At 51.4% G+C, this 21408-nt stretch overlaps 1 protein-coding gene and 1 long non-coding RNA gene across 11 annotated transcripts in view; both read left to right on the top strand.

Annotated features, from left to right (window-relative positions):
• Positions 1-21408, top strand: part of HM13 (histocompatibility minor 13) — a 41346-nt gene that overhangs the window by 4407 nt on the left and 15531 nt on the right. For 4 of the 10 annotated variants that reach the window (XR_010935201.1, XM_067707748.1, XM_067707749.1 and 1 more), the window contains exons 2-8: positions 2925-3023; positions 8402-8484; positions 15042-15130; positions 16649-16827; positions 16920-17045; positions 17872-17929; positions 21049-21132. Coding sequence is in view for 8 of the 10 variants with exons in the window: in XM_067707748.1 (XP_067563849.1) it covers positions 2925-3023; positions 8402-8484; positions 15042-15130; positions 16649-16827; positions 16920-17045; positions 17872-17929; positions 21049-21132 (718 nt within the window). In the remaining 2 variants the exon portion in view is untranslated. Of the gene's footprint in view, positions 1-2924; positions 3024-3332; positions 3490-8401; positions 8581-15041; positions 15131-16648; positions 16828-16919; positions 17046-17871; positions 17930-21048; positions 21133-21408 lie in introns of those variants that run through there. The other 6 variants (XR_010935202.1, XM_067707750.1, XM_067707751.1 and 3 more) reach the window with 3 other exon arrangements.
• Positions 3496-4974, top strand: LOC137207671 (uncharacterized). Its single transcript, XR_010935203.1, has 2 exons — positions 3496-4338; positions 4801-4974. It is a non-coding gene; the product is annotated as an uncharacterized lncRNA (long non-coding RNA).

Here is a 21408-nt window from a genome sequence, read left to right on the forward strand (position 1 = left end):
GCTGCTTGGTAATCCATTCTCCAGAGGTTTCTGAGCTGTTGTGGGTTGCGATCAGGTCCTTCAGAAAGAGCTCCTGATAGGGGAGGTGACAGGCAGGAAGGGGGCTGGTGAGGTGGTGCTAGTGGAGACTGCAGTAGGGGCAAAGGGCTGGGGTGGGGGTAGTTCAGGAGATGCTCAGGTGAGTGAGTGCACGTGGCAGTGAGGAGAGGAGACCCTGGGGTAACAGAATGGCCCACGAATTCCAGATCCTTTCTAGGGCATGGCCTGGAAGCAGAACTCCCAGAGCTCCAGCTGAGCCAACGACTTGAGCGAGCCATCTTCCCTCGCTCCTTTTGCTTCCGCCCTGATAACTGAGCGTGCAGAATGTCACTGGAAGCTGAATTTATTTCTGCTCTTTGTGTCAGTTCCCAACCCCCCCCCACCGCCCCCAAGTATGTTTTGCATTTCAGGAGCCATTGCATTTGCATAAGAACGTCTAGTTTAAAAATCCAAATTGAATCAGTGGAGAATCCTGACAACTTTTTGTATTTTTCCAACTACAAAGATTCTGTTGCCTTCAGGATTCTGTTCCTCAGAAAGGTCATAGGCTCCCTGAGCTTCTTGTCACAACTTTCCAGCAGAAATTTCCAGATAGAAAAGGTAGAGGACGTCTAGGGGGTAATAGCCAAGAGTTTGGGCTCTGGAACGAGACTGCCTCAGTGTGAATCCTGGCTCTGCCACTTGTCAGCTGTGTGACCTTAAAGCAAGTTATGTCACCTCTCTGAGCCTCAGTCTCTTCATCTGTAAAGTGGAGCTATTAAAAGTACCTGCTTCCTGGGGTTACTGTGAGGATGAAATCATGTAAAGCACCTAGAACAATGCTTGGCACCTAGAAAGCTCTCAGTAAGTGTTATCCGTGTTACTGTCATCATTGGTCAGATTTCAAGTCTCCTGTTCTCACTCAACATTGCACGTGGGATATTTCCAGTAGCCACCCACAGAGGAGACCAGATTCCTCTGTGTGATGGAACATCTGTCCAGCCTGGTTTGTCATCGAATAATATTAAGCCTCTTCCCGCCCGGGATCCTGGGCTGAATTGAAATGACTGTGGAAATGAGTGGTAACACTGGTTTGTAGGTGAAGCCAGAGTCCGTGAATGTTCTCATACCATGTGCCCTGCCTGCATCTACAGGCCCCTCTGCTTGGTAAGCGCTTCCCTTCCTCGTACACAAAGCAAACTCCTCAACTTAGTCAGCGTTTATCTGGCTTCGACTACATACCAGACCCTATGGTTGGCCTTCAAGGCCTTGCTTAAGTGATATCTGCTCTAACCACCTCTGACACTCCCCTGCTGCCTTGCGAAAGTAGTGTCCTGTCTGCTTTCTCATGATTCCCTTCTACATAAGAATAATACAAATAGTTTATACAACTTGTAGGAAGCTCAAGGCACAACCCAAGTACTTCCAGTGCTGTGGGAAAAAAAAAAATCATCAAATCCTGTCACCCCATTTTACAGCTGAGGAAATTGAGGCTCTGAGAAGGAAGTTAACTTCCCCAAGGTCCCAAACCTGGAAAGAAGCAGAGCTGGGAGTGCAGCTGGACCTGCTGACATCAGAGCCCTCCCTCCACCACTGGGCGCTCAGGCCACGTACCACCGCAGTATGCGTGTCTCTGTTCTGTCACATGTCACAGTATGCGGTGATACTCTGTTTACATGTCAAGGTCTTGGCCTACCTGCCTGTGAACTCTTTATGGTCAGGAGCTCATTTATTTTTGTGCCCACCCTGCTGCTACACAGGAAATATGATTTTATAGAGGTACACAGAGAGGGCGATGAATTTGCCCAGACCCCACAGCACAGTGCTGCCAAAAGCAGAAACCAAGGGCTGGGAGAGAAGAGGGAAGGAAGATGACCCTGCCTCTCCATGTCACTGTTGCTCACCCATGCCACCCCACTCCCAGCAAAGGTGCCAGAGAGTGACTCACACAGAGCTACCTGGTCCCTCCACAAGGGCGGGTCTCCCTTCAGCCCTGTGCCTGGGCCGCCTCAGCCATGCATATGTTGGGGTTTGGTTAAGGGCCTCCCCACTTGACTAAAAAACATTTTTAATATAAATTTAAACCAGAATTATACTACTATGATGATGGATTTGCATTCGAAAGTCTTCTGTCACGAATTCTGTGGAGCTGACTTAATTTTCTATGTTGCAGTGTTACTCTATTTCCAGCTTTTTTCCATTTTGATAATACTGAAATGATTTTGATTGCCTTCAGTTGTTTTTCATGTAAATATTTATCCTCCGTCAGCTCTTTACCTAGATCACATTCTTGCCAACTATTGCATCTGCCAGTGTGAATTTAAAGGTGGCTTTTACTCTGACCAGATTCAGTTTTCGCAGTCACACTTCTTGAGTTGAGTGTTGTCCAGATTTGCTTCTCCTTGCAGTTGGTGTCTTCCCATACTCGGTTTTAGCCATTGTTAAGTTTTGTGTGTTGTTGGTTTATTTCCACTCATAATATTCACTGCCTACTGGATAAAAGACTGATCATATTTACATCTCAGCTAATCCATAAGAAAACTGGAGGTAGTCCTCGCGAGGCCCAGAACTGCGCTCTCGTCACCAGTGTCCAGGGTTTTCTCTTTCAGTTATTATGTACCCATTGCCTCTGCCGCATGTGCCCTGGGTCCTCCCAGGAACTGTCCCTGTTGGAGTGCAGGTCTCCTCAATAGCAAGACGATGGGATCAGAGCGTCCTGCCCCAGGTTGGGTGGTCCGCAGCCTGGGCAGAGGGAACAGCACTTGCAAAGCCCTGAGGCAACTCAGTGATGGCAGGAGGGGAAGGAGATGAACGAGCTGTTGGGGCACCAAATTCCTGCCAGCATCCAACCCTCAGAGGCCAGAAGCACTCCCCGCACTCAGCAGGGCCTTTCTTCTCTCGTCTAGAATGCCTCGGACATGCCCGAGACCATCACCAGCCGGGACGCTGCCCGGTTCCCCATCATCGCCAGCTGCACGCTCTTGGGGCTCTACCTCTTTTTCAAAGTAAGTCTTTTGTCACCTGTTGTAGCATTCGGTTTGAATAACTTTATTTGATTTTGTTTTATTTTTCCCATCACAGAAGACATGAATGTTCATTTATAGAAAATAAAGAGCAGGAAAAATAACAATTTACCCTTAGGCCCACTACCCAGAGACCCCACTGTGATGTCGGGGGCCCCTTCCCACCAGTCTTTATTTCCCTTCTTCGAGGAGCTTTCTGTTTTGTTTTCCTGATACCGGTTTGGTTTCATTGTACTCTTCATATTGGGGTGGGGTATAGCTATGTCTCGGACATACCTCTACCATACTAATTGCTTTTTTTTTTTTTTAATTTATCGAGGTTTATTTTCCCAATAAAAGTTACACAGGCTCAGTGTTGAAAACCTGGAAAACACAGAAAAGTAAAAAGGGGAAAACAGCAGCCATCCAAAACCCCCCTGCCAGAGACAGTCACAGAGTCCCTTTGGAGGTGTGTCCTTCCTCTGCTTTTCCCTGTGCATGGTTCCTCCATAGCTGTGAACATGTGGTGTATTCAGTCCTGTAGCTGCTTTTCTCACTTCACATTAATTACATCGTGAGCATTTTCTCATGTTACTGCAAACTCTCAAACTTTTTTTTTTTAATATAACATGTACTGTTTTCTGATTATAAAAGTAATATATGCAGAAAACTTAGAGGGAAAAATACACAGAGGTAATCACTATTAACGTTTTGGCATATCTCCTTTCAGGCTTTTCATAATCGTATTTTTAACCTAATGGTAATCATTTTATAACTGTTTTTTTTTTAATAATACATTACAAGCACTTTTTTCCTGGTCATTGAAAATTCCTCAAGGATAACTTTCACCACCACTACCACCCCACCCCGGCCACGCTGCTCGGCACATGGGATCTGAGTTCCCCGACCTTGGATCGAACCCATGCCCCTTGCAGTGGAAGCGCAGAGTCCTAACCACTGGACCACCAGGGAAATCCCTCCTCAAGGATAACTTTTAATTCACATTTTAAAAATACATAAACATAGTTTAAGAAAATTTTTTTCAATCTAAGGGAAGGTGCAAACGAGCCATAGTCCTCTCCCCAGCGTAGTTCCTTGTGCCTCATTCTGTTATGCATAGGTCTACATTTAGGTAACAATTTTAAAACAAATATATGTATCGAACATATGGTTCTTACCAGGGAGATATTTTTGTATCCACACAGTCAGAGCTACCTCATTTTTTGTAACAGCTGCTTGTGGTTGTGTTTCGTGGATGTGCCCCTGAGGGGCATTCAGTGGTGGGATGTCCCAGCACTGCTGCCATGAGCATCCTCGTGTAAGTATCTGGCAAGTATATCTGCAGTAGCATTACCAGATCAAACAGCATCTGGAGTAGTTGGTGCCATATCCCTCTGATTGTACCAATTTACATTTCCACCAACAGTTACAAGTGTGCTGGCTTCACTGTACTCCCACCTATACTGACTCGCATCAAAATTCTTTATTTTTACCAGTCTGTGAGTGAGTCAGAAACATAATTTTTAACGCCTGCTTCCTGTTCCATCACTCCCTCATTATTGGATCAGAACTGCTCTTCTTAATGATTTCAGAATATCCCCACAAGCAGATACACCACGACTGACTTATAGCATCCCCCTCACTTTAAACAGAAAATATCGTTCTGATTTTTACTCTTATAAGTAAGAGTGCATCAAATAACATTAGGTATTCACTGATTTTTTTTTTTTTCCTGGACCTCGGGAGAAGAGGTGAATTTATCATATGCTTTGGTTCACAGCACACTGGCATCGGCCCACGCGAGGGCCCCCTCCTTGTTTCCTTCACCACCTTCACCCTGATGCCCATCTCCATTTGCCACCTTCATTTCCCTTCACCAGAGGCACCTGCCCTAATGCGTTTGATTTGTGTCCTTGGATGTGTTTCTTTTTATAAAATATATGGTGTTAATGTATCTGTGTGTATTTAGTGAGAGTCTGGTTTCCGTAAGTAGACCTGTGTTCCCTCTCCTCTCCCCTGTGCTCCTGAGATCTCTCTGTGGCTCTGTACACATCTAGCTCATTGCCTCCGACTTGGCTTTTGCAGATATTTCTCGAGTCTCTGCTGTGCTAAGTGCTAGGAATATACACCCAGGCCTTTGCCTCAGGACCATCTAACGTTTTTAGTATTTAGGATTCTCTCCTTAGGCTAGATTCCCCAGAAAGGACTTTCTGGCAGCAGAGGGTGTGAACATTTTTATTTAAGGCTCCGGACGCCTGTTGCTCAGCCTGTCCTCCTCTCCAGGCAGGTAAGCCCCAGCCTGCCTTGTGCCAGAGGACACAGCATACCTCCTCCCAAGTCACCAGAGTGTCCTTGTTGAGATGTCTGAAAGGCAGCTGCCTGGATAGCACGGCCACCAGATCCCTTCCAAACTCCAGACTGACCGCTGGTTGTGGTTTGCTTAACAGTGGCTCTCACTCTGCCCCTTTCCTCCTCCTTTCCTGGTTGGGGCACTGGAGTTGGTTGCATTTCTCAAAATCATAAAATTTACCTTATCCCACCTCATTTAAACCTGATTGCTTTGAGGCAACTTATAAAAATTAAATCCAACAGCATAAGAAAAATAATAAAGGAAGAAACTGGGGTAAAGGAGAAAAAATAAAATAGGAAAAGACAGTGAAGCTCTGGGTGAGGACCATACCCAGACCCCATGCTCTAAAGTCTAAAGACTTGTACTCTTGCCAGAAGTGCCTCTGACACAGGCGTGACTCTGATTTTCTAGCAGCCAAAGCACAAAGAAAGTGAGACTTGGTGCACAATTCATAGTCCACACAGTCAAGCCGACTAGAAGCTCAAAGGTGTGGCCAGAGAGAAATTTCTCCCCAGGACCCACGTTGAAAGAACACTGTGTGAGAGGACACCATGTCTTCACGGGTAAACACGGTCCACACACCTGTGTGGGTAGGAGCATTCACACTGTAGCCACTGATGTGCTCGTCCATTCGGTCATTCTACAAACACACACCAGATCCTGTGCTGGGTGCTGGGGACACTGCAGTGAGGAAAACAGCTGGCCCACCCCTGCCCTCAGGGAGCTTCTTGTTAAGTGGTGGAGACAGACATCGGTCAAGCAGTCACACAGATAAATGCGAAGTGACAGTCCTAGAAAGTGGTGTGAAGGCGGGGTCTGTAGCACCAGAAGAGCAGGAAGAATCTGCTCCTGCCCACGCCCCAGTCTCAGACAGCAGCACCTCACCCACCTCACTGCTCGGCCGAACTAGGAGGGTTCCTCCCTCCTCTCAGCACGCAGCCCTGGGCACAACCCACTTCGCTAGTCCAGAGCTGATCGGGGATCCGACCCCGGCTCATCACATCCCTCCTGCCCCCCAGCCCAGGGTACCATCCTCCTGGATGCAGCTCACTCGCTGGGCTGTCGGCCTTGACTTGCCCTGTGGAGTCTGCCTTCCACACAGCAGCAGAGGGATCCTCTCAGGCCATCAGATCAGATCACAGCCTTGCCCTCAGCCCTGCAGTACCGGCCTGGCTTACCCAGACGAAGCTAAAGCCTTTTTCAAGGTCCATCTCCCTCTTACCTTCCCAGCCTCGTCTCCTGACACTCTCCTTCCTACCTTGGCTCCTGGCCACAGACCCTCACCGTCCCCTGCACACATGAACGCATGCCCACCTCAGGACCTTTGCACTCACCCTTCCCTCCACCTCAAAGGCTCTTCCCCCAGGTATCCTCACAGCCGCTCCCTTACTTCGTTAAGGGCTCTACTCCTAAATGAAGTCAGTGTCGGAGGCTTTCCCAGGCCACCTGTGTGATGCCCCACCCCCACCCCCGGCCTCCTTGCCCTGCTTTGCTTTTCTTCTTAGCGCCCATCTCCACCGGACAGTGTATTGCGTGTTCATCTCGTGAGAGTCTCCCTCACTGGCACATGAACTCCATGAGAGCAGGGACTTCTCTGCCTATTCCAGTGCTGAGCACGATGCACTGCACGTAGCAGACAGTCGGTAAACATGAGCTGAATTAACGGAGGTCACGTCAAGGAAAACTGCTTGGCAACCTGGGTGAGGAGAGGAGAGCGTCCTGGGCAGCAGAGAGGCATGTACATGGGCTGCCCGCGGGTGGGAATGTGGCACAACAAGGCCAGTGTGGCCACAGCACGGAGAACGAGAAGGAGCGGCTGAGGAGGCCTGTGGTGGTCACCACGAGAGCACGAGAGGCCAGGGGGAGGATGTGGGCCTTGAGCTCGTGGGAGCAGAGGGAAGCTGCTGAGAGGCATTAAGCAGCAGATCGAGGGGCTCAGACAGAGGTTTAAACAGGTCCCTACTTGAGAGTGGCCAGTGGCCCCAGACCCCACACCACAGCACATTATTCCCTCCCAGTTAGAAAGCCTCACGGTAACAAATTAGAAGACGATGCAGGGCTTCCCTGGTGGCGCAGTGGTTAAGAATCTGCCTGCCAATGCAGGGGACACAGGTTTGACCCCTGGTCCAGGAAGATCCCACATGCCATGGAGCAACTAAGCCCATGCGCCACAACTACGGAGCCTGCGCTCTAGAGCCCGTGAGCCACAACTGCTGAGCCCGTGTGCCACAACTACTGAAGCCCACGTGCCTAGAGCCCGTGCTCTGCAACAAGAGAAGCCACTGCAGTGAGAAGCCCGCGCGCCACAACGCAATGAAGAGTAGCCACCACTCGCCGCAACTAGAGAAAGCCCACATGCAGCAACAAAGACCCAACACAGCCAAAAATAAATAAAAGTAAATTTATGAAAAAAAAGACAGTGCAGCAACCATGGAGCCATATGGCGCAGCCTGCCTGAAGTCCAGAATTAACAACATGTGACCACTGGCTTTAGCCCTGCGAGAGACAACGTTCCTTGGGTTCACCTAACAATAACAGGACCAAGAAGCAGCTGTGAGGGCCTGCCATCAGAGCTTCAGAATCACTGGGGGAGGGCTCGTCCAGAAGAGCATGGAGAATGGAACAGGGTGCAGATGACTCAACTGTGTGGCCGCTGTAGGGGGCTCCCTAGATTTTGAGCAGAGAGAAGGAGGCTTGGAAGAGTGCATTCTGAGGTTCAGACGGCTCTCTTGGGACTCTGAACTTCAGACTCCCCTCCCCCATGCAGGACCCTCGACACGCACACAATATTGCCTGTCTGCAAATAATGGAGCCACCAAGCGCAAACCTACAGACTCCTTTGGGAGGTGCATCTGAGGGCTTGAAGTTCCTTCCCTTTTCCCTGTTGCCATAGAAACTAGAAGGCCCCCCAGTACCATTTGAGAGTCTTTCTGACACCATTCCCCGACTCCAGAAGAGAAGCGTGGACTCTGGTTTCCTCATAGCCACTGGCAACCCTGACTTCCTGTTTCTCTTTGTATTTCTGCCTCAGATATTCTCCCAGGAGTACATCAACCTCTTGCTGTCCATGTATTTCTTCGTGCTGGGAATCCTGGCCCTGTCGCACACCATCAGGTCAGAAGGCATCTCTGCGGCATTTGAAGCGGCTTTCGCAAGAGCAAGTACAGGGTCTCGGATGAGAACATGACCTTTGGCGTCATTCAGAGCCAGGTTTGAATCCTGGCTGTAAAATCCAAGGGAATCTTTCCCCTGTGTTATACCGTGGGTGACCTAGAACAAGAACCATAACCTCTCTGGGCCACAGTTTCTTTACAAGGAATGGTAAGAATATCCAGTGGGTATTTCCCACCACGGTTGTTGGGAAAGTTATTTGTGAACAGTAATGTCATGGTAGTTGTCACAGTACTGAGAAGAGTGATGCCATTTGCCACCTGCGAGGTGTCATAGTTGCTGCACACGCACTAAGCTGGCCTCTCACACGTGGTCTCAGCTCATAAGAGAGCGAGGCAGTATCGAGAGAAGTTAGGAGCACAGGCTCTGGAATTTCACTATCTGACTTTGAATCCAGACTCTGCCACTTAATAGCCCTGTGACTTTGGGCAGTTTACTTAATCTCTCTGGGCTCAATTTCCTCACCTGAACGTGAAGAAAACTGATAGTACCTTCCTTATGGGTCATGTGGAAAGCTTTTAGCACAGTATCTGGCACTCAGTGTGTTCAGTAAATGTTAGCCGTTGTTATTATTATTATTATCTGTTACATTCAGAAACTGAAGCTCAGAGAGGTTAAGAAATTTGCTAGGACAACACAGCTGATAAGCAGCAGAGCCAAGATTCAAACCTAAGTTTCTGTGGCCCCAGAGCCCATCCTCTTTTCACTGCTCAGACTGCCGCATGTTGTGTCAGTTCAGTGGGGATGAAGGGTCTAAGCCCCTGGTCCTCGGGTGGGGCTGCTTACCAAATGGGAGTTGCGCCCCCAGCACAGCCCCTCACTGTGACTACAAAAGCATCCCAGTCTATTTCCATCTGGTCTCTTGAGGAGGTACAGCCTCGGGCTGAGAACCACAGAGGTGGTCAGCAGACCAGGAAAAGTTTCCAGAAGGCAGGAACACAACTTGGACTCAACTCCGAAGGGTAGGAAACCCGGAAGAGGGTGTAGGAGGGAGGTGCCAGGCCAGGAGCTGGAAGGCCTGTGCACGTTGACAGTGCAGGCGGGATCTCCCAGAACAGTCAGAGAGAAAGAACAGGATCCTTGCGGAAGCGTGCAGAGCCAGGGGGAGTTTAGCCTCGTTCCTCTAAGCAGGACCCTGGAAGTCAGGAGCATAGGCTCAAAAGGCACATGGCCCTGGAACCAAGGCTCTGTTATTTGTGCAAGTTACTCAAGCTTTCCTAGCATCAGTTTCTTCACCTATAAAATGGAGATGCTGCGGGTACCTCCTCGTAGGGGCGTGGGAAGGATCAAGTGAGCATGTCTGTGACCTGCCCAGAGCAAGTGCCAAGCGCACTGAGAGTGAGCGGCTGGCCCGAATTCACACAGCTGGGACTGAGTTCAGTGTTGTCTCCAACTACACCTACCTTCACCCACAAGGCCTTGTTCTAGCGCCCCCACTCCCGCCAGCCCCGCCATCCTTTTAGGGTGGAAACCCAGAGAGCCTGACTGACCAGGACCCAGCAAGATAGTGGCAGGACCCAGTCACCCTTCCTCAAGGGACAGACCTGTCCTTTCCTGGTGGACCGGTGTGGGAGCAGTCACTTCCCATGCTGGTTTGGATCCCCCCCCCCAATTCTAGCCCATCTCCCCCTACCCCCCAGCATCTACAAGAGCCTTAAGAGCCCAGTCCTCCCCACAGCCCAGCCACCACCTCAGAGTGCAAGAACCCAGTATATTTTGTTCAGCCATGTGCTGAGGAATTGATTATTTCACTTTATCTCAACAATCCTACGATCAGTACGAGCAGGGTATTTTGAGCCTGTGTCATTTTGACACCAGAGACCTTTTTTTCCCTTTTAGAATAGTAACTGAGGAACAATGTCCCAAATTTCCCGTGGATTAGCCAAGAAACAGTTGTCTATCTTTTAACCAATTCATAATTTTTACTGTTAGAAATTATCAAAGAAAATAGAACCAAAGCAACTAAAACTGCACATGGTAAAATTTGTTAGTGACTAAAAATTAACAGAAGAATCATTTTCTTGATAAGATTTAGAGCACACAGTTTGACCTGGGAAGATTAGACCTTATGAAAATAATGGGTGGCCATGGGCATAAAGGGTACTCACCATTCAGGGTCCGAGCTGTCCTCTGAAAAAAATTGATACGGGCTAAGAGCTGGGATGAAAGAACTCATTACTGTAAAATGTACATGGAAAAGAACTGAATCAGATGAAAATAATTTTAGTAGAAAAGGGGAAGGGCATAGTTTAATCATGCTATTTAGGTAGTTGATCTAAGAATTAAATTGACTTTTCTTCAGTCAAATTGAATTTTCTTAAATATTTTCTCAGAGAGGTCTACAGTGTTGTTAGGATTTTGATGAATTGTTTATATGTATCCACCAACTCAGACCTGCCTCAGGATCCAAACAAGGTCTGGAGATTCAAGACAGGAAAACTGAGGCTCAGAGAGCTTCATAGTTGCTAGGAGCAGAGTGAAGTTTTGAGCCCAGGTCTGTCTAACTCCACGGCCAGGTATTCTTTCCGGTCTGGCAAAAGTGAGGGGGAGAGGGAACTTAAAGACAGGGGCCTGGGCACCCTCTCTGGTGGGCCTGTGGTCTCCCGAGGACTGGCGGAGGAGAGGCCTGCTGAGAGGCTGTAGAAGCTGAGCCCGGAGCTGCGTAGCCCAGGCAGAGACGCTCGTGGGATTCCTTCCACTTCCCGCGGCCGCCTCAAGCCTCCCTGCAAAGATAGCACAGCTTGAGGTTTTGGAGGAAGGCGAGGGCTCACAGCCTGCCTTCACCTTGTACGGTCACCAAGACTCAAGCCCATGCCAATACGCTTCCTGCCAAGGGAACCACAGCTTATTTTTATCACCTCTTGAGTTCATATCCCACCCAGATGACCTTTAGACGAGACGAAAAGGTTCTGCCACCCCAGGGGGGCGAGGCCACATCACCTGTTTCACTGACCCTTGCCTTCACCCCCAGGGGAGGAGGGCACCAGGATGTGATTTCCCAGCAGGAAGCAGCGGCCTTTAGGCTTGGCGTGAGCCATCGAGGGCCGGAAGGAGTCTCTGCCTGCTACAAAAGCCCGCATTCAGAGGCGTCCCGCAAGCATTTACTAGCTGCCTCCCAGGCCCCAAGCCTGGCCTGAGTGTAGCGAAGGCGATAAGTCGGGACTCCTGCCCTCAAGGCAGGCTCACACCGGCCAGATTGCTTGACTCTTACCATGTGTTACCCAGCAGCCCCTCTTTTCTCGAGATAACAAAGACATCAGTCTACAGACTTCCTACTTGGAGTTGAAGCTGCAGTTAAGCTTACAGGGTGCCAAGCATTCGTATAATCCTCTTAATATCCCTATGAGAAAGATATTGTTATAGTGTTCCAAACGAGGAAACAGTTGCACAGAACAGTTAAGTAACTTTGCCAAGGTCACACAGCTCAGTGGCAGGGCCAGGCGTTGAACTCAGGAAGCCTGGCTCCAGAGTCCATACTCTTAACCACTGCATTCTGCTGGTTGAGCTCCTAAGGCAGATGCCAGGCTGGAGTGAAGGGCTTAGCGCCTCAGGCCTTCTCTCTGCCTCTGCACACACCCTCTGGCTTCAAACTCCCTAAAAGTGATTCAGCAAACTGAGCTGAAAGTAGCTTCCAGCCTCGTCCATCCCAGCTGCTGCCTCCCACCTGCTCAGAGCCCATTTGTAGAAACCCACTCCCAATTGCATCCTTGTGTTGACCATGTCTCCACAGAATCACGAAGCCCTCATCATTCACACCACAGCCCTGCAGACTGGGAGGGATTGGCTGTTGGACAAGTGGGGAAACTGAGGCCCAGAGGTGGTTCTTAATCCATAGTGTCTTCTTCCAAGCCCCAGGGTCTTGGACAGCTCCCTTTTCCCTGCCTTTACCACTGTGCCCTCGGTACCACTCGGCCTGGGTCCATTTTCCTACAGCTGGGAGCACCATTCTGGATTTGCCTACCCCATCAGTCGTTGTCGGTCTGTTCTGGTGTTGCCAGCTGCTTTCGAGCTCAGGCTCTGGACAAGTGCCAGCGATGATGGGCACTCACAGTTCTTATGACCCCTGTTGAGGATCCAGTGCTGGGCTAAACTTCTCCCCACCTTCTCTCCTACCTTCACAGCAACCCTTTGAGTCAGGTGGTATTATCCCCACATATAACCAAGGAGACTGAGCCACTAAAGTGGCTCGCCCAGGGCCTCACATGGCAGAGCACGTGTCGGGGCTGGGCCCCCCAAGCTTGTGTCCACTCCACGATGCTGCCGCACCAGGCTGAGCAGAAGCCCCTAGTTTTCTGTTCCTTCTCTGAAGGTGATCCAGAAAAGAAAGTCTCTGCTCCCTGCCTGGGCAGGAAGTGGACAATGCTGAGTAATCAGAGAGAATGCTTCCAGAGACAGGGCCAAGCCCATCGTGAGCAACAGAGGCCTCACGGAAGGAGTGAACGTGAGGTTGCTCCCACCCAAGGGGCTGTGATTCATCTAGCTCATCAAGTCCGGCTGAGTTCGTAAAAATCCCAGGCCTGACAGGTCATGGAGTGGGGTGTCCATCAGGTCATCTGACTTAATAGGTCTGGAAGGGAGTCCAGGAATATGCATTCTTTTTTTTTCCCATATTTAATTCCTTTTATTTGGATTACAAAGCTGACACCATGCTTATTATTGAAGTAAGAGGTGCAGGTAACAATAATTCACATTATACTGTTTATGCTTTATCTGTGTTGGCATAGTTTATATACTATTTAAGGGATCACCTAGAAGGAATTGCCTCATATCAACATAGCTAAGTGTTCTGGGAAACTGAAAATTAAAGGAAATAGTTAAAACAAATCACCAGAATAGTGTACTTTATAGTCAACTCCGGCTGCCTCTGGGTCTGCTAACTGCTAGAGAGAGAGAGGAGTGTGCTAGATTTTTATGGGATTTCAAAAACTTTAAAATAGTTCAACAGGCTACCTTTGAAAGAGTGATTGGATGGACTTTTTTTTTTTTTTTTTTTTTTTTTTTTTGCAGTATGCGGGCCTCTCACTGTTGTGGCCTCTCCCGTTGTGGAGCACAGGCTCTGGACGCGCAGGCTCAGCGGCCATGGCTCACAGGCCTAGCCGCTCCGCGGCACGTGGGATCTTCCCGGACCGGGGCACAAACCCGTGTCCCCTGCATCAGCAGGCAGACTCAACCACTGCACCACCAGGGAAGCCCTGGATGGACATTTTAATGGAAAGTCTCTAATAGCCTCAAAATGCAAAGGAATGCTGCAGCTTTGAGTTGCCACATTGAACACATCTGAATGGCTTTGGGAATAAACAAGAGGCTTCTGAGGAATTGGGACAAGGGGTTTATCTTTCCGTTCCTAGAGTCAAAAGCAGAATTCATGGGACTTCCCTGGTGGCGCAGTGGTTAAGAGTCCACCTGCCAATGCAGGGGACACGGGTTTGAGCCCTGGTCCTGAAAGATCCCACATGCCGCAGAGCAGCTAAGCCCGTGCACCGCAACTACTGAGCCTGCGCTCCAGAGCCCACGAGCCACAACTACTGAGCCTGTGTGCCACAACTACTGAAGCCTGCACGCCTAGAGCCCACGCTCCGCAACAAGAGAAGCCACCGCAATGAGAAGCCCACGCACCGCAATGAAGAGTAGCCCCCACTTGTCTCAACTAAAGAAAAAGCCCACGCGCAGCAACAAAGACCAACACAGCCAAAAATAAATAAATGAATGAATTTATTTTAAAAAAAAAATTCATGCCTCCTCACCCATCTACCTCTCTACCTCCAGCCCAGGAGAGAGGGCTGCAGATCTTCTTTCCCTCTGTGGGCCTGGCCACAGTTGGCGCATCCTCTGCTTTACTCTGGACCAGGCCAGGTCAGCTGCCTCTGGCTGCGGGGGAGCCGGCAAGGAGAAAGTGGCTTATCTAGGACCATCTGAGGTTAATGAGCCCCTCTCGGCTGCTAGCCTTCCAGCATCCTAAGCAGTATGGGGCCCAGGCATGCTCACCCTCTAAGGAGTCAGATCTCACCCCAGGCTACTGGTTGGCACCTCATTTCAGCTCTGCCATCTGCCTAGACTCAGTGGGTCTCCTTCAAGAATGAGGACTTGCCCTACTCAGGCTTGAGCCAGAATATGCATTCTTGACAAGGGGCTCTGATACAGATGGTACATAAACTGGACTTTGGAATCCATTGCTCGCCTAAAAACTGTTTTATGTGAAAGTCTGCCTCTGCTTTGTGTTTCTTGGGTGATAACTAGGAGGCAGTATGGAAGCTCTAGGAGTCCAGAGACCTACGTTCAGGTCTCAGCTCAGATATTGACTTCCTATGTGACCTGGGCAGTCACTTGCCCTCTGAGGGCCTGTTTCCACATCTGTACAATGGGCACAATAACACCTACCTCTCAGGGCAGCTGTGAGGCTGTTGGGAGATAACAGCTTGTAAACAGATGCCTGGGGAGGGCGTCAGTGACTGTTGCCCATGGGGGCTCTGTTTGCCAACCTGCTTTGTCTTTCCTTCCAGCCCCTTCATGAATAAGTTTTTTCCAGCCAACTTCCCAAATCGACAGTACCAGCTGCTCTTCACCCAGGGCTCTGGGGAGAACAAGGAAGGTGAGTGCTGCCCACTTTCCCCTGCTTTGGGTGTCTTCCCCCACCCCCGCCTTTGTCTCTCCAATACTGGGACTCCCCGGTACAGCGAGTGATGGGAAAGGTGGGCTCTGGGATCACATCCCAGCTCTGCCGCTGGGTGCACACCAGTACCTCTCTGAGCCTTGAGTGGTTTGGTTGGGGTTTTTTCATCTGTAAAGTGAACATCATAATCTAGTACCTCCCTTATAGGCATGTTGTTAGGACTGTGAGTAAGTGATGAGTAGAAGGCATTCAGCACACTGCCCGGCTCACAGTGAACAGTAAACAGTTGGCTCTCGTGGCTGTTCTGATCATGTCAGTTTTTAGTGTGATTATTCCCCACCTACGATTTGAAAGGGGAGTTCCGTGGCTTTCGAAAAAATGAAAACTGCAGGGAATTGGGGAAAGCCTGGGTCACGTGGGTTAGTTAGGTTGTGGGTTCTACTGCTGTGACAGGATTATCAACGGCTCGGCCAGATGGAAGGTATTTCTCTCGTGTCAAAGTCTGAGCTTGCGAATGTCGCACTTGTGAATGTGCCTAGCATGTTCTGCCTCGTCCCTGGAGAGCAGGATTCCTTTGTGCATTTCTAGGCATCTGTACCCAGTCAGTGACTGTTGAGTTTTTTCACCTGTCTTGTGCTCTCCCGCACTCGGGGGCCCGCGGATCCAGAAGAGCGCACCATTGCTCCACGGGCCCTCCCGGAGGAAGGAGAGACAACTGTATCACGGGCCCATTTAGCTAAAGGGAAGCTAGAAAATGTGGCCGAGAGCTAGTTGGCCTTGTGTCCAGGGGAAAGTCCTCAGGGTATTGTTAGCACAAAGGAGTGAACAACAACTGGGGCCAACCGGCAGTCTGCTACATTCTGGAATCTGAAAGGAAATGCTGTGCTCTGTGACCCTGGGCAAGCTCCACCGCCTCTCTGAGCTTCCTCAGTAGGACACTTGGAGGTGGTGGAGAAGAGGTCTAACATCAGGACGTCTGCCACAGGCTCCCCACCAGAGCACCCTGGGGTCCTCCTGCCTGCTGCTTCTCCAGGCCTCCCTCTCTTACCTTCCTCCTCCTGTGCTGTTGACACAGCGCTGCCAGCAAGCTTCTTGATTCCTTTGGTGGCACAGTGGAAAGATTCCTGAATGAACTGGGACCTTGCAAAAGCCTTGGGCTCGGTGCAGGCAGCATTGATTGAGCACCCACTGTGTGCAGGCTCCATGCTGAGCGCTGGGTAAGGGCCGTCTCACTTGCTCCCCACAGCAGTCCTATCAGGGAGGTGCTGTGATCCCCTTTTTACAGATGAGGAAACTGAAGCTCAGAGAGGGAACTGCCTCCCCCGAGGCCGCCCAGCTACAAGCACAGAGCCCGTGCTTCCAGCACCATGAGCCATCTCCCACTGACCCTGTGTCAGGCCTGTGTGCTCTCTGGGCCTCCATTCCCTCCTCTAGGAAATTGGAGGGGCTGGGTGGGGGGGCTCCAGTGAGCACCCCCGACCTGTGGATCTCTGACAGAGCCCACAGCCATGCCCTCCTCCGTCCAGGGGCTGACAGGTGGGAGGGGCAGCCCCGCCCCGGGGAGTGGACTTACCCGGCCTCTCTGCCCAGAGATCATCAACTATGAGTTTGACACCAAGGACCTGGTGTGCCTGGGCCTGAGCAGCGTCGTTGGTGTCTGGTACCTGCTGAGGAAGGTACGTAGCCAGGGCCCAGGGCAGTGTTGGGGGAAGCGCCTGAGGGGCAGGTTGGGGGCAGGAGAGCTGGACTCACTCACATCTTTCCCCAGCACTGGATTGCCAACAACCTCTTCGGCCTGGCCTTCTCCCTTAATGGGGTGGAGCTCCTGCACCTGAACAACGTCAGCACTGGCTGCATCCTGCTGGGCGGGCTCTTCATCTACGATGTCTTCTGGGTGAGTTGGGCAGGGACGCAAAGGATGTCTGGCTACCGGGCCCCCTCGCCGCCTCCTCGCCTGTCTCTGGCCCAAGCAGCGGTTGTCTGATAGAGGGAAGCTGCCCTGACCTGGAAGTAAGACCCCAGAGCACGTCCTTTCTGGGCCCAGTGCCCTCAGCTGTGGAATGGATGAGAGAGCAGAGTCCTCACTTGCTGAGAGCCCACCCTATGCCCAGGGCTTTCCAGCCGCCCTCTCTTCCTCATGGTGGCCCCAGCAGGGGTATTGCTTATCCTGTGTCTCTCCGGCAAGTGAGCTGAGGCTCAGACGTTGGGGCAAGTGTGGTTAAAGCAGATGAGTGGACGCTGGTGAGCAAGGTACCGACTGTGAGGACGTAGGCTGCGTGCCAGCCCTGGGCTAAGAGACCTGCCACACTCACTCTGAGGGGCCCCGCTGAGGGATCGAGGGCAGCCTGACTCAGGCACCCTTTCCGTGGCCTCAGGCAGCCTCTTTTCCCCTTAAGTACGTGGTGCTGGAGGACTTTCTCTCTTGGGAGGGGCAGACCCCTGAACTAACATAGGATGCCTGGCCGGGGGCATCAGAGGCCCTTTACCAACTCCTTGGAATTGCCCCTCGTTGCTACCTAGAACAAGGAACCCCGTGAAGTGTCCACATGGCCAGTGTCGGTGGCCACCTCATCTCAACTTCACATCTGCGCTGGAGCCCTTCCTGGCTCCCTGCCCCTTTCCCGCCCGTCCCAGGCAGCAGCACGTTGAGAAGCCCAAGCACAGCCATTCCTTCCCACCCAGCCCTCACCTCCCTCCAGACTCCTCTCTCCTCCTCCTAGGTATTTGGTACCAATGTGATGGTGACAGTGGCCAAGTCCTTTGAGGCACCAATAAAATGTAAGTGACCACCCCACCATGGGGAGCCCGTCTGCCCCCACCCTGGTGGCCCATCCCCTCGTGGTCCCCGTTTTGGTCCATACCCTCCCTTAGCTCTTCCTTCTCCAAGCTCCCCTGTGTCTCCAGCCTGGTTTCCTTCTCCCCTTTGATTCATCCACTGCGTTCCTGCACAGCCATCCTCCTCCCAGGCCCTGGCCTCCGGCCGTCTGGTCACAGTGCATGGCTCTGTGGGACGCTGTGTGGAATGGGGGTGAGCACAGAGAGGGGTGTCTGACACAGCCTGTGCAGGGCAGGCAGGGGCCTCCAGAGGAGGATATCCCCCACGCCAAGACCTGGAGCCCTCTCCCTGGATCCCTTTGGCACAGAAATCTCAGGTGCTGTCTGCCCCACGCCTCTCACACTGCCCTGATTCTGTTCTTCAGTGTATCCATTGTTATAAATATTAGAAAGCCCACCTCCAAGCATCTGTAAAGAACGTGGAGACTTCCTTGGCGGTCCAGTGGTTAAGACTCCGCCCTTCCACTGCAGGGGGAGCGGGTTCAATCCCTGGTCAGGGAACTAAGATCCTGCAAGCCGTGCTGCGTGGCACAAAAAAAAAAAAAAAAAAAAAGTGGAAATGTTGTTACTTCACACTGCAGCAAGCCCAGTGGCAGAGCATCTAGAGTTGGGTTTCTGACCCTCAGTGGCGTTGCCAAGAGCCAAGGTCACCTCAGCCCTCCACCCCACCATTCTCAACATGTTCAGGGGCAGAAAGGGGGAACTTTATGTCTCTCTTTCATCAGAGAGGGGTGTTTTTCCCCCATCCCCCCTGTAGCCTCTCTCATATTTCACTGGCCAGAATTGGGTCACAGGCCCAATTCTGTCATTCATCATCAAGGGGGATGGGAAAAGCATGATGAGCTTGGAGTTTAAGCCTTAGACTAATCAGGAATCACCTCCTGGCATCACAAGACCCAAAGAGGAGGAGCGGAATCAGTCAGACATGATGGAAGGGAGCAGGGGGATCCTGTCAGGAAGACGTCACAGCTCCACAAGGAGTGCTGCTTGGGCAGCGGGCCGATGGGGTGGGGTCAGCCCCAAGAGTGAAGAAATGGCTGTCCTCACGGTCTGACTCTCCCCTGATGCACACAGGTCCTCTCTGTGAGCTGGAGAGAGGCTGGTGGCCACTCGTTGTTCCTAGCTGCCGCAGTCGCAGCTTAGCGACCCTAGAGGAGAACAAGTTTCTCCCAGCTTTGGCTCGGACGAACCCATGGAGGCCGGCCTGGCCCGTGAGCTCGGCGTTCCAGCCGGGAGTGGTGGAAAGGCCAGGGTCACTGCCCTCTCCAGTGCCTGAGGGCAGAGTGTTTGAATCAGCAGCCTCCCAGAACCAAGGGTGTACGGTGAGGGCAGTTCTTCAGAGCAAGAGAACAGATGCTGGGCAAGCCAGAAAGAAGAGCAGCTGTGCCCTACGTGCTGTGATGGATGAAGCCAGCCAGGGTGTCAGGAAAGCTCTCCTGGGTCACAAAGGATGAATATGTGTTTACCAAGCATGCAGGGGCAGTAGGGGCATTTGAAAGAGAGAGTACAGCTTCAGCCAAGGGCTACAATTAGGAAAATGCACGGAGGGAGCAGAGAATCGGGGAGGGAATGTGGCTGAGTTTAGGGGAGCAGCGGAAAAGAGGCCGGATATGGGGAAGCCAAGGATGGCATGTCAAGGAGCCTGGACACTGCCCAGCAGGCAGTGGATGAGCCCTTGGAAGACTCTGAGCAGGGAAATGACAGTCACCTCTGGTTTCTGGTGCTTGAAATTTGGTTTTCTGGCTTGGGGAGAAAGTCCGTTGCCCTCCACTGCTAGGAGTAGAGCTCAGAGGCAGTCTAACAGAGTGGTTAAGTGGACAGATGCTGAAGTCAGGAGGCCTGGACTTGAATCCCAGATGTGACATTCGCTGGCTGCGTGGCCTGAGGGAAGAGGCTTCACCTCCCTGGGCCCTGGTTTCCACACCTGCCACTCAGAATTGAATGGTACCAGGTTTGGGAGGATCAGATGAGGAGAGCTGTAAATCACTTGATTGTGCATTCAGGGCAGGAAGAAGCAAGCAAGGAAGGGCCTCTGCAATTCATTAGGGAAGCACAAGCTTGCCCAGAACCCCCAGCTTACCTCTGCTTACGTACCAGTGGCCAGAGCTGGGTCACGTGACCACTCCTAGCTGCCAGGGAAGTCAGGAATTTGGGGACCAGGTTGTCCTGATTGTCTTAGCCTTATGCCACACTTGATTCATCCCCTGGGAGGGCGGCCACACACAAAAGCAGGACTGGGTTAGTAAAGAAGGCGTGACGTTAACAATGTGTGCAAATCACCTAATCCTCACCACAGTCCTGTGGGGTCAGTTCAGCTGTTATACCCATTTTATAGGTGAGACAACCAAGACCCAGAGCAGTTAAGTAAACTGTGCAGTCACACAGCAGAGCCAGGATTCAGACCCACACAGTCTGACCCTGAAGCCCATACATAACTGCTCTCTGCTCCAGGCCCCTATGGATGAAATCCAGCTACAGCTGCCCCTTGCCATAACTGGACATACAGGGAGGCATTTCTCTCAATCTGTATTTATCCAAACAAGCTGGCCAGTAGGATTTCTGAGTAAGGAGCTCTAGCAAGGAATTTATAGGTATGTGACCTCTTCACCCTCAGCAGATACAGAAACAGCCTGTAGCCCGAGCTCTCCCTGCTTCAGAACAAGGGTCTGTCCACACCCCAGCTGCAGTGAGATGCATAGCCTATTAGATGCCAGCACCGTGTGGGCTGTTTCATCTTTTGTATACTAGGCTTTAGGGTCATTCCCATTTAACCAGAGTTCTGGCTATACAAGGGCATTGAAATTGTATGACATGTGAGTTACAGCTGAATAAAGGCATTAAACCTTTAGCCTAGATGATCCTAGATTCTTCCCTGCTCTAACCAGCTGTGAGTCCAGATGGAGACATTGCCCTTCAGCCCTTCGACATCCTCTCAGCTCCCCATTCCCATCCCCCCACCCAGAAATGCAAGTGTGTGAGTTCCATACACCAGAGGTGGAGGGCTAGGAGTCAGAGTGAGCTGGGCTCTCACCACCTCCTCGCATCCCTGCCTCCCCCTGCAGTGGTGTTTCCCCAGGATCTGCTGGAGAAGGGCCTGGAAGCGGACAATTTTGCCATGCTGGGACTCGGAGACATCGTCATTCCAGGTGACCACGCTGAGGTGGGGGCCACAGTGCAAAGGGTGGAGGGGGCTTCCCTGGAGAAGGAGGAGTCCTGTGAAACACAGCCTTACCCACCAGGAGAGGGAAGGAGAAAGCATTAGGCTGGGAGATACCCCCGCCCCCTGCCCAGGGGTCTGGTGAAGGGGTCTACCTCAGCACACATTGTGGAGTGCCGGTCCTGGGCCAGGCCATGGGCTGCACACTGGAGGGACAGGGTGAGCAAGACTGCCCCTCATGGAGCTTCTGACTGGGTGAGCAAAC

This window comes from Pseudorca crassidens, chromosome 15 (assembly GCF_039906515.1).
Source record: "Pseudorca crassidens isolate mPseCra1 chromosome 15, mPseCra1.hap1, whole genome shotgun sequence".
Classification (NCBI taxonomy): Eukaryota; Metazoa; Chordata; class Mammalia; order Artiodactyla; family Delphinidae; genus Pseudorca; species Pseudorca crassidens.